This window comes from Castor canadensis, chromosome 1, assembly GCF_047511655.1.
Source record: "Castor canadensis chromosome 1, mCasCan1.hap1v2, whole genome shotgun sequence".
NCBI classification, from domain to species: Eukaryota; Metazoa; Chordata; class Mammalia; order Rodentia; family Castoridae; genus Castor; species Castor canadensis.
The window spans coordinates 207,818,824-207,828,911 of NC_133386.1; the positions used below are offsets into that span (position 1 = coordinate 207,818,824).

At 58.7% G+C, this 10,088-nt stretch overlaps 1 protein-coding gene across 4 annotated transcripts; it reads right to left on the minus strand.

The window, feature by feature from the left end:
- Positions 1-1,086: 1,086 nt before the first annotated feature.
- On the minus strand, positions 1,087-9,571 carry Mrpl23 (mitochondrial ribosomal protein L23). Of its 4 annotated transcripts, none has more exons than XM_074051035.1 (5): positions 9,486-9,571; positions 6,481-6,603; positions 5,362-5,444; positions 4,566-4,639; positions 1,087-1,303 (listed from the first exon to the last, which is right to left on the minus strand). In XM_074051035.1, exons 1-5 carry the CDS (start codon positions 9,554-9,556, stop codon positions 1,142-1,144), a joined length of 513 nt encoding a protein of 170 aa, XP_073907136.1. In that variant the 5' UTR covers positions 9,557-9,571; the 3' UTR covers positions 1,087-1,141. The 4 variants fall into 4 exon arrangements, with proteins under 4 accessions (XP_073907136.1, XP_020024371.1, XP_020024372.1 ...); XM_020168782.2 differs by lacking the exon at positions 9,486-9,571 and adding an exon at positions 9,102-9,249; XM_020168783.2 differs by lacking the exon at positions 9,486-9,571 and adding an exon at positions 8,713-9,037.
- Between the last annotated feature and the right edge of the window lie 517 nt (positions 9,572-10,088).

Sequence of the window (10,088 nt, forward strand, 5' to 3'; positions counted from 1 at the left end):
CTCTGTGTTTTCTGGGAGAAGTACTAAAACCAACAAAAGGTAAAAAAATAACAGAAGAGTCCAAGAGCCTCTGGGACCTGCTGTGAGGCTGCCCGCGGGGCCCCTTATAGGGCCAAGGCCGAGGAAAGGGCATCGGGAACAGCCCCAGGGTCTGTCTGGACAATGCCTTTTTCTGGAAACAAGGCCCATCAGACATTGGGCTGGAGTCTGGAAACCCTCTCAGCTCACTGGGAAAGTGCAAAGTAAGATACAAAAGCCAGGTCCCACTCCAGTTCAGTGGTCTGAAGGCTGTTGTGCCGGCCAGTCTGGCCTCATAGGAATGAGGTTAGGGTCCAGCCTTCAATGGGTAAGCCTAGCAACAGGACACTGTGGGACCCTGACCTGCTCCTGCTGAGTGAGTCAGGGCCCAGAGCCAGTGCAAGGCTGCAGGCTGTGCACCCTGACTTCCCTAGCAGACAACACAAGGCTGAAAACCAAGTCCTGGGATCACAGGGGCCAGCGGCTGCACCACCAGGACGCTCACACCAACCTTTCCTCTCCCAGCTCGTGCATCCTCACAGGTCTGAGACCCACGAAGCCGCAGTTTTGAGGCAGTGCTACGGCACCTTGTGCCCTGGCGCCTACAGACTTGCTTCCCTATCTCCAGGTCCCAGCCTAGCTCCAAAGCTTCTCTGGGTCAACAGCCTTTCTTCCCTCAGGGTCCCCTGCTAGACATGGCCATCCAGTCCCTCTTGTCAATGTGCAAACTAAAGCCTGTCTGGACAGGGGGCTCCCTCCCTGGTCCCCCTTGATGATGGCTGTGCCCCAGGGCAGTGCTTCAGGTGTGGGCACTCACATGGCATTCCAGATGCTTTGCAGTGGTGTCCCTCTCCCCTCTAAAGAAAAGCCCCCACACTGCATGAGGTGAGGCTGCCTATCTCCTGTGGGGGTGCCAACCCAGTTTTCAGGTTCCCAAGCCCTTGGTTCCCAGAGGAGCCTCCCGCATCATCCGTGGTGAGGGCCTTGCATAGCACAGCTAGGCTGTCACTGCAGGCGCCCAGGTCTGAGACCCGGAGACCCCAGGACAGAAGGAAACCAAGAGTCCAGTTCTTTCTCCACGCAGCAAGACTTTTATTTGGGCTCTGAGTCCAACCCTGATGGGTCACAGGCTGAACCAAGAGGGAACGCCACCACGCCGGGGGTCGGTGCTCTGCCTCTGCATCTCAGCCTCCTGGATCTTGCTCTGTCCGTCCTCTGCAGGGCCCACTGGGCTCTGCTCTCTCTCAGGAAACAGATCTGGGAATGTGAAGGTCTGCCCGTGGGCCTGGGGAGAGAACGGGGACTCCAGTCCAGCACTTGCTCACTGGCTTGGAGGCAGCACTCTCCTACCGTCCTGCTCTCCTCCCCTCCTTGCCTGATTCAATTGCTCAGGGAGCTGCAGCCCTGGACGCTGGACCCTGGACCCTGACCCATGATACAGGCTGATGAGCCACCAGTGTCTCTGAACAGGGTCCCTGCCTGGAAAACAAACATCTCACAGGCTGCCTGGCCTCCCACTTTTATCTAGCAGCAGGAAGCCATCACCCCGAGACAATGCTCCTTTTCATCCATATTATCTCTGTACAGCGGTCTGCACCAGCCCGGGGCTCATTAAAAGCAGCCCAGCAAAGGTCCATTCACCAGGCGGCAGCCGGTGGAACTGGGGGCAGGAACTAGGCGCAGAAAAACAGGACGCAAATGACGTCTGGTGCCATGCTAAAACTTTTTCCATCCAAAATACCTAAAGGCCTTCAGCCACATTAAAGCCTGCCCTCCTCCAGGCTTGGAGCTTGGCAAATAAAACGCATATAACGTACACAGAAACCTACATACGCAGCACTCTATAAATCAAGACCGGCTTTGCAAATTAACTGCTTTTACGTCTTTCGTTAGAAGTTCAGAGTGTGTGAGCCCGGCCACGTCCCAGCCCGGCCCCAAGCACGTGGGCCAGCACCAGTGTGGGCGCTGGGAGGGGGAAGGCAGCCCGCTCCGAGGCCCAAGGCAGACACAAATACAGGGGCTGGTTAATTCGCTGTTATTGCTAAGCAGTTCAAAGGTTATAGGCCAGAGAACCACACCGCCCAGCCCTCCTGACAGGTAGAGAAGCACTGAACCTGGAACACCTTAACAAGTCAAGCCAGTGAGGTGCAGTCTCTCCTAACCGCTTGCTTTGTAAAGGAAATTTGAACTTGGGCAGGCAGCCAAGCATCTCAAACAGCCACAGGGCCCACCCTGAGAATGGGAGGTTTGTAAGTTCTGATCCCAGGCACAGGGTGCAGGGGCCGGATGGAAGGCAGCAAGTTGCAGTGCTGGTAGTCAGCATGCAGATTATTCTACACATTTCAGGACTTCCTTTTTCCTTTCTTAAAATACCAAAGGGCAGTGGTTTATAGGCAGAGTTGACTGCCCAGAGCGTGGGATTTCTGTTGACCATCTCGAGTCGGTTCAGCTGGGTTTTGAAGCCGCAGGAGCTTGAAGTGACATTTCATATACAGACACAAAAATGGCCACGCACGCATGGTGGCTTGGGGAAAAGCAGAGGCAGCCAGTGAGGGGAGCACAAGCCATTCCATTTGGGGGAGGCCCTGGAGACTCCCCTCTCTAAGAGAAATTCCCCCTGAACTTTGGAAAATGAAACCCGCCACCCTCCCAAGGAGGGAGAGCTGGTGGGGCACAGAACAGGAGAGGACAGAAAGGTCACAATGAAAAGTGGAAAAGCCAGCTCTGACTTCAGTAATCCCAGAGCCTCCCGGGCCATTGTCTGGACGGGAACGTGCCTGCCCCTCGCCCGCCTCGCCTGGGGCGCTTGTTCTGCAGCCTGGCGGCTCACGGCCCGTGTGCGCTGCTCACTCAAACGCTGCTCTGTGTAAACACGGTCAATGCTCTTTTTGTTATGTGGGTAACTGAGGGCTTGCTACGGCTCCCTCCTGGACTTGGGGCCAAAGAGATGTTTATCAGGTTGTCAGAGGAAAAATGTGGGACGCCCACCATGTGGGACCGCGCCTTTCCACAGCCGCCAGCCCGCCATAAATTCCACCATTTAACTTGTCTCTCTGGTTGACCCTTCATGTGCCTCACAATGAGCTGTTATTAGAAGGTCCCCCCAGGAGGGCCCGAAGGGGCACACTCGGGGATGGTCTCGGCAGATGCAGACAGGGAAGGGGCCTGAGAGTCCCCGAGCCCCTGTGGGGGGACAGGGATCAACCGCCAGCCAGTTTCAAGGCTGTGCAAAGACCTGCTGGTGCTGGAGGCTGCAGTGGGGGGTGGGGGGCTAGTGCGGCGTTACAAATTTTAATTCTGGGACACGCTGGGCCCCCAGTTGCCGGCCTGTCTCTGGCCGCCTGGATTTCACAGAGGAAGAAAGACTGCCGGGCAGCAGCTGCAGACACCAGATCTAAGCCAAGTTCAGCTTTCATGAGTGAGGTGGGGCCAGGGAAAAATGTAGGGGCTCGGATGACTCAAAAGCCACTTGTAACCATAGCTGTCTCTAAAGTGACTCGTGGCGAATGCCGGCATATGGGATGTCCCCCCGCAGGCCATGACAGGGACAGATGGACCAATTCAATGCCCGGCACACACAGGCCTTTATAAGGCCAGGGCTGCCACTCCACCTGCAATGGCTGATTTGATGCAAAACAAATATTAGGCCAAATGATTATGGGGCCCCTGTTTAGAAAACAACTGTGACTGTTTTTCAGCAAAGTTGCCCCCCCCAGCTCAGTATTCGAGCAAACAGCTCCCAGGCAGCAAGGCCAGGGAGGGAGGAGGATGACAGTAGTGCTACTGCCGCCACCTAGCGACCCTGGGGCTGCACGCTCCACCTCACTGCCTGCTGCTTGTACTGAAACTGAAGAAATTGGAGGAAGCCCCCCTGCTGGTTTCAAGCAGTGGGGGGCTAGTTAATGGACCCTGCTGGCGGAGCCTTCCCTGCAAGATTCCCACTGAGGCCACGCGGTCTGAGGCCGCAGAGGTCAGAGGGGATTCTGCCTGGAGACTGACGGCTGCCCCGCCCCAGCAATGGCTTGAAGTCCTGTCTTAGGACACTTCAGGAGGGAGGAAAGGAAGACTGTCTGAAAATGGGGGTCTCCCCAGCAAGTCTGGGCCTCAGTGAGTCAAGCTGAGGTGGTGGGGGCCTCCCTGGTCACACTACAAAGCCTGTGCTCACAGAGGGCCTTGAGGGGTGGATGGACCCAAGGCCCCCTTGACTGCAGAGTAGTCCCCAGGGGAATCCAGCTTTGCCTCCTGTCCTGGAGTCCACTCAAGGGCAGCCCTCAAGGGGCCACCAGCCTCCCATGCTCACACAACTTGGTTTTCTGTTGGAGCCTAAACTGCTAGGCCTGGGGTAGGTATGCCTTAATAGGTCAAAATGTACCCTCCAGGTGCTGGCTGACTTTACAGAGGTGCACTAGGACCCGGAGCTCCACCCCCACCCCTGCTTCCCAAGGTCTGGGCCCCTGAGCACCACGGCTGCACAAACAGCCCCAAGGACACAGCTGTGACAGTGAGCAGAGTCCCAGATTGGTCTGGGCTGTGCTGCCCTCACTCACCAGCTGCACGTAGGCCACCTTGTAGTCTGGCTTCTTGACCCTCACGTTCCTGTGGTCCCTTTTTCTGTTGGAGCCTGTGGAGGGAAGCAAAGCAGACCTTGACTTCAGTTCACAGCACAAGCCCAGTGCCAACGTGCAGGAACCACCTTCCAGAGAAGCAGATGGGGGGCTCAGCCAGGACCCCCAATCCCAGCAGGCTGAGCACCAGCAGCAGCCCTCAGGCCCCCCCAGACACCCTAAAACCAGTCTCTCAGTTTAAGTAAAGACAACCTATGAAAATAAAAATAACAAAAAAGTCTTTGAAAGAATAAAGGAATTTCTTTGCTCTTGGTTGAAATCCAAATGTCGAGTAAGGGCATTTCTCAGAGGGCACTGAAACCCAGATGACACAGGCTCTGCCACCTGTGACTGAGGTCAGACAGGTGGAAAGGGACAGGGGCACATTGCAGGCACCAACCAAGATCAAGGAGGTTCAAGGAAACACAGAGCCTAACTGGGCCTCAGCTGACGACAGTGGAACCTTCCTTGGGGACCTGCACCGAGGCAGGCTGTGGGCATCACCAGGGTGGACCACGATGTCGGCTCTACCACCTGACTCAGTCCTGTGTGACTCTGGCAAGTCACCCCAGCGCCCCCTTGTTCCTCAGTTTCCTCCCATGCCGAATGAGGAGGTATCATCGAGCAATTGTGAGGTCACAGCGGTGCCAGGGGAGCGCCCAGCAGGCTGGCACTGTATAAGCAACCTAGAATCCACACAGACAGGAAGGCAGCAACCCAGCCCAGGACAGCCACTCACCGTGCTGCACCCGCGTCCTTACGGCAGCCACAGGCACATTGTAAATACGTTCAAGGTAATTCCTGAGGTCCACTCTGGTCATCCTGGGTGAGGCAGAAAGAGGAGGAAGTCTGAGCTGGACTAAGGTACAATACCAAAACCTTAGGGTGAGTGATCTGGGAGCCAGGGCCTCAGCAGCAACATCAGGCTGATGTCAAGATGGGCCAGGCAGACGGAACCACCACCAGTGCCGGCTGCTGGCCCTAGTGCTGTCCTCCCTCTAGACACTGGACTGGGGTGCAAACATGCAGAGGGTCTGGGAGTATCACTCTAGCACTTTGTCCACTCATCCCCCTGCGCCTGGTCCTTGCTCCAGGGCCCGGGAAGCTTGAATCGGGACGCGCAGCTCACTGCTGGGCTGAGTGCACCCGCTGCAGGGCTCTGGCCTGCCATCACAGCACCCACAGCCACCTATTGGGTGCTTCCTACAAACGGCTGCCTGGGCCTTGGGGGTGAAGTCCACACTTCAGGAGAACCTTAGAGACTACCATACACTCGGCTTCAAGATCTCCCTTGCCCCAATCTGTGAGGCTGGACAGAACGCACACTGGGCTTCTACAGAAACTCACGCTGCTGCGGCCCCTGCCCACGTGACCCAACCCTAAACTAATCCCTCAGACCTAAGACTCACAGCAGCACCCCACGGGTCTGGTTAAGGACTGTGTATCTGCCTCAAGGCAAAGTGGCACATCAGGTCTGGCTGAGCACGGCAGGGAACTCAGGACTAATATTCTGGAAGCTAAGTCAGAGCTCAGCAAATCTCAGCATGCTCACAGCCCAGCCTCCTGGGATGCTTTTCCTGGGAAGAGGATCGAGGCAAGAATTCAACAAGGAAGTGAGTCCAAATCTCGGGCTTTCAGTTAAGTCTTCCCCAGGTGGAGGGCGAGCCAGGAAGCACGCCAAGAGCACGCTCCCTGAGGCTCTGCAAACACCAGGCCTCTTTGTGATCTGCTGAGCCAGCAGAGCCGCCCCAGGTCTTTCCACAGCAGGAAGAACCTGACCCTGTGAACTGAGCTAGGAAACAGGACAGGCCCCACAACCCCATGGACGCTCCCCTGCCCGATTTCCTCTGGGACTTACTCCATAGGGATCCGGAACTGCACAGTGTCCTCAGGCTGGGCTGTGCCAGGCCGTACCAGCTGAATGAAGAAGTTAGTTCGGAACACACGGAGCTGGGGGCCGCCCAGCTGGTACAAGGGATACCTGCTCAGGAGAGATTAGAGTCCATGTCACATACTCAACAGGGCCCTGAGGCCACCAGACAGGCCTATGTATCCCCTCACTTCTGCAGGACCAGAGCAGGCAGAGGACAGGGCACAGAGGGCTCGTGCCTGTTCCTACTTCATGGTCTGCCCAGCATCACCTTGGGAAGCAGGGACCAATCCTACAGACAACTGGCAGAAAGGGCCAAAGAACAGCTAGAGAAACAGAAGCCGATATTTAGGGCTTGAGGTGTGGCTCAGAGGTAGAGCACTTGCTTAGCATGCATGAGATCCTGGGTTCCAGCCCGGGAGGGAAGGAAGGAAGGAAGGGAGGGAGAGAGGGATGAAAGGAAGGAGAAACTGGTGGACCACCCTCCACAAACAGGCTGGTGATGGGATTTAACCTGGAGGCACCAAATCCCACCCTCCTACCCCACCTCCTGACAGCAGACCCAAGGTCAGTCAACCCCTGCTGGATGGGGTGAGGGAGGCCAGAAGCACTACGGCAGGGGCAGAAGAGTCCCTCAGTTTCCCCAGGCATAGAGGGGCCTGGCTTCCCAAGGAGAAAGCAGGCTCACAGGCTGGGGCTGCTGCAGACAGCGTTTTCAACACATGGTGCTATTCTACTCCAGACCCCAAAAATGGTCAGAGTAGTTGAGGGGTTCATCACCTTCTCCCACCATCATCAGGCCTGCACTCAAGGTAACAGTCAAACAGAATGTTCACCCCAGTGGTCCTGCACATCTCCCCAAGCCCAGCTGGGTGGATACGCAGAAGCAGAGCCCCAGCTCCAGGGCCTGGGAGAAGCAAAAGGTCTATGGGTGTGTGGGGTCTATGGAGTGCAGGGTCTGTTGGGAGGTGGGGGAGCACAGGGTGCTGCCCAGTTCTCACTCATAGCCCTGTGAGCAATCTGAGGCACTGCACATCCGGGAGCCTGGGGCTGAGAAGCATGTGCCTAGGGTGTAGGCATGTGCCTAGGCTGCTGGCCAGCCTGGTGGGAACCTCGCAGCCAACATGCAGCTCAATGGCTAAGGGTGTCTGCCCAGCAACCACACAGAATAGCCAGCTGCTGAGTTCCTGCTACCACCAAGCTGGTGGAGCTCAGGCACAGCCTTCTGGGCAGGGCGCTGGCCTCCATGTCTAAGGGAACAGGCAGCAAGATGGACTACCAAGAGAGATCCCAGAAGAAGATTGGCCTCTGAAGGGGGGAAGTTCCAATGGAACAAGAGGCCTGCCTCAATTTACCCACAGGTCTCTCTGTGGATCTGTGGTATCCAAGGGGGCCCACGTATTCCCCCTAGTGTCCAACGAAGGCACTGCATGAGGGCAGATAAAGTTTAGGGGTTGGCTCCTTAATGGTGGAAAAGTGGGTGCTGCTGGGGCTTGGGAACAGAGGTCATGTGATGAGAAGGAACTGGTGTGCGGCCTGAGACAACAGGTCCTGAGTCACAGAGGTTCAGTCTGGACAGCTCGCGGTCCGTGTTCTCCCAGTGTAACTTCTCCAGGCTGACCTCCCAGGCCCAACCCCAAGTCTTGTATGCAGCCTGGGCCCTCAGCTCTGGAGCCCACTGCCCACAGCCCCACTCCTGGTCCCAGGACACACTCTCTCAGCCTCTCTACCCTGGACAAGTCCCAGGCCATTGGAGGCCTGACCCCTCTGAGGGGTACCCTAACCCCTAGCTCAATGAGCCTTAAGACAGCTCCCCACATTTCACAGGCAACTCAAAACTTAGCCGATCTCAGTGGAGTTCACCTCTCCTTACTCCTGGCCACCTATGACCTGGCTCCCTTCACCAGCCCTGTCTCTAGTGGCCTGCAGGTGACTTACCCCATCCCACCCTGGCCCCCACCCCTCCAAGCCAGGGCCTGGGGTTAAGACGTGAACTGACCCAGCCTTGCCTGGGCCTCTCCTCCCGCCTAGGCGCACAGCCTGGGCTGTCAAGACAGGGGCCCAGGTCTGGTCAGCCCGTGCCGCCATCTGCAGAAGAAAGCCACACGGCGTTCTCAAGGTCCCCCTGCTGCCCTCTCCCCTGCTCTGCGCGCAGGGGCCCCCACATCCGGCCTCCACCGGGTGTCCCAAAGCGCTCACTAAATTGCTCCCAAAGCCAACCTGGGGCCCACATCCATCCAGGCATTCACCGAGTCACGTGTTCACTGAGCACGTGTTTCCTGCTTAAGACCGCGGAGCACAGGCCAGCAAGGGGACCACGTGGGGATCCGCCAGAAGCAGAGGGCCGGAGGGTCTTGGGCCTCCACTAACACTTGGGGGTCCGGTCCCGCCTGGTCCAGCTTAGGGGACCCCAGGTCTGGGCGGGGACGGGGTCCTGCTGGCGGGCCTGAACCCCGAGCTACGACAGCCGAGGTATGACGGCGCCCCGATGGGGACCGCGCGGGCGGGGACACCTGCCGGGAGACCTGCCGCGCCCCGCCCCGCCCTGGCTCCCCGTCCCGGGGCGTCGTCCCCACACCCGGCTCGGGCTCGGCGGCGACACTACTCACAGCACGTTCCGCGCCATGGCGGCCGCGCCTCGGCCAGCAGGAAGGAGCGGCGCCCGCCCCGCACGGCGCCCGCGCTGGCACAGCGCCCCCTCGCTTCCGGAGGTCGCGCCGCCCTCCGCAGCGCCCCGCAGCGCCCCGCAACGCCCCGCACACCCGCCCGGGTCCGCGAGGCCGCGGGCCCCGCCCCCAGCCCCGCCCCCAGCCCGTGCACCGCGCGGGGCGCGCAGCCCCGAAGGCAGCACCACGCCCACCGCTCCTGCGAGGCATCAGCCCGCACCACCCAGCTCGGCTCGGCTCTGCCCTGCACCCTCCTACGCAACCCGCACTCCTGTCCCCGCCAGGCCACACAGGACGGCCCGGCGTTCCCTGCACTGCACTCCCCACCTCAAATTCCCGCGCACACCCCCGCAGCCTTCTACAGCCTTCAGGTCCCTGGACAGGTCCCCCTTTGTCATCTGCACTTTTCCTCTAAGTCCAGCTCTCTCCCTCCCCCACCAGCACATCACCAGTCTTTCCTGCCCTGCCCGCCCCCCCCACGACTTCCCCATGCCCTGGCCCTTCCTCCTTCTCAGTAAGTCTGGCCTGTGTGCCAGTCACTGGGCAATGGGGGTAGGGAAGTGGTGGGGTGGACTGGTTCTAGGGTTTGGGTTCTGAGGCCTCTCCAACTGGTCAACTGGCCAGGATTGCTCTCCCCCCCACTCCAAGTCTGACTCCCAGGGCGCCTTCCCCAGATTCCCTTCCCCAGCCCAGAGCAGCTCTGCTGCCCAGCACACTCCCCATCATCACCACCACCAGCCATTGCCCCTGTCCTCTCCAGACCTTTCTGTCCACCAACCCCACTCCACCCTCCAGACCAAGGGCCCTTCCAGCCTCTGCCACAGCACAACCTTCACTCAGGGGACCCCTCTTGCCCCCAAATCCTGTCCCTGAGTTTGCGCTGCTGGCCAATAGTCCCTGGGGGAGAAGAGGCTATAGGCTATAGGCCTG

What these genes read in the sequence shown, in the direction of transcription:
- Mrpl23 (XM_074051034.1), bottom strand. Translation starts at nt 8,580, where the DNA reads ATGGCGGCACGGGCTGACCAGACCTGGGCCCCTGTCTTGACAGCCCAG. An exon ending in AAGGACGCGGGTGCAGCACG is followed by an intron (nt 4,640 to 5,361) that starts GTGAGTGGCTGT and finishes TTCCCTCCACAG; the next exon opens with GCTCCAACAGAAAAAGGGAC. An exon ending in AGGTGGCCTACGTGCAGCTG is followed by an intron (nt 1,304 to 4,565) that starts GTGAGTGAGGGC and finishes TTCTCTCCCCAG; the next exon opens with GCCCACGGGCAGACCTTCAC.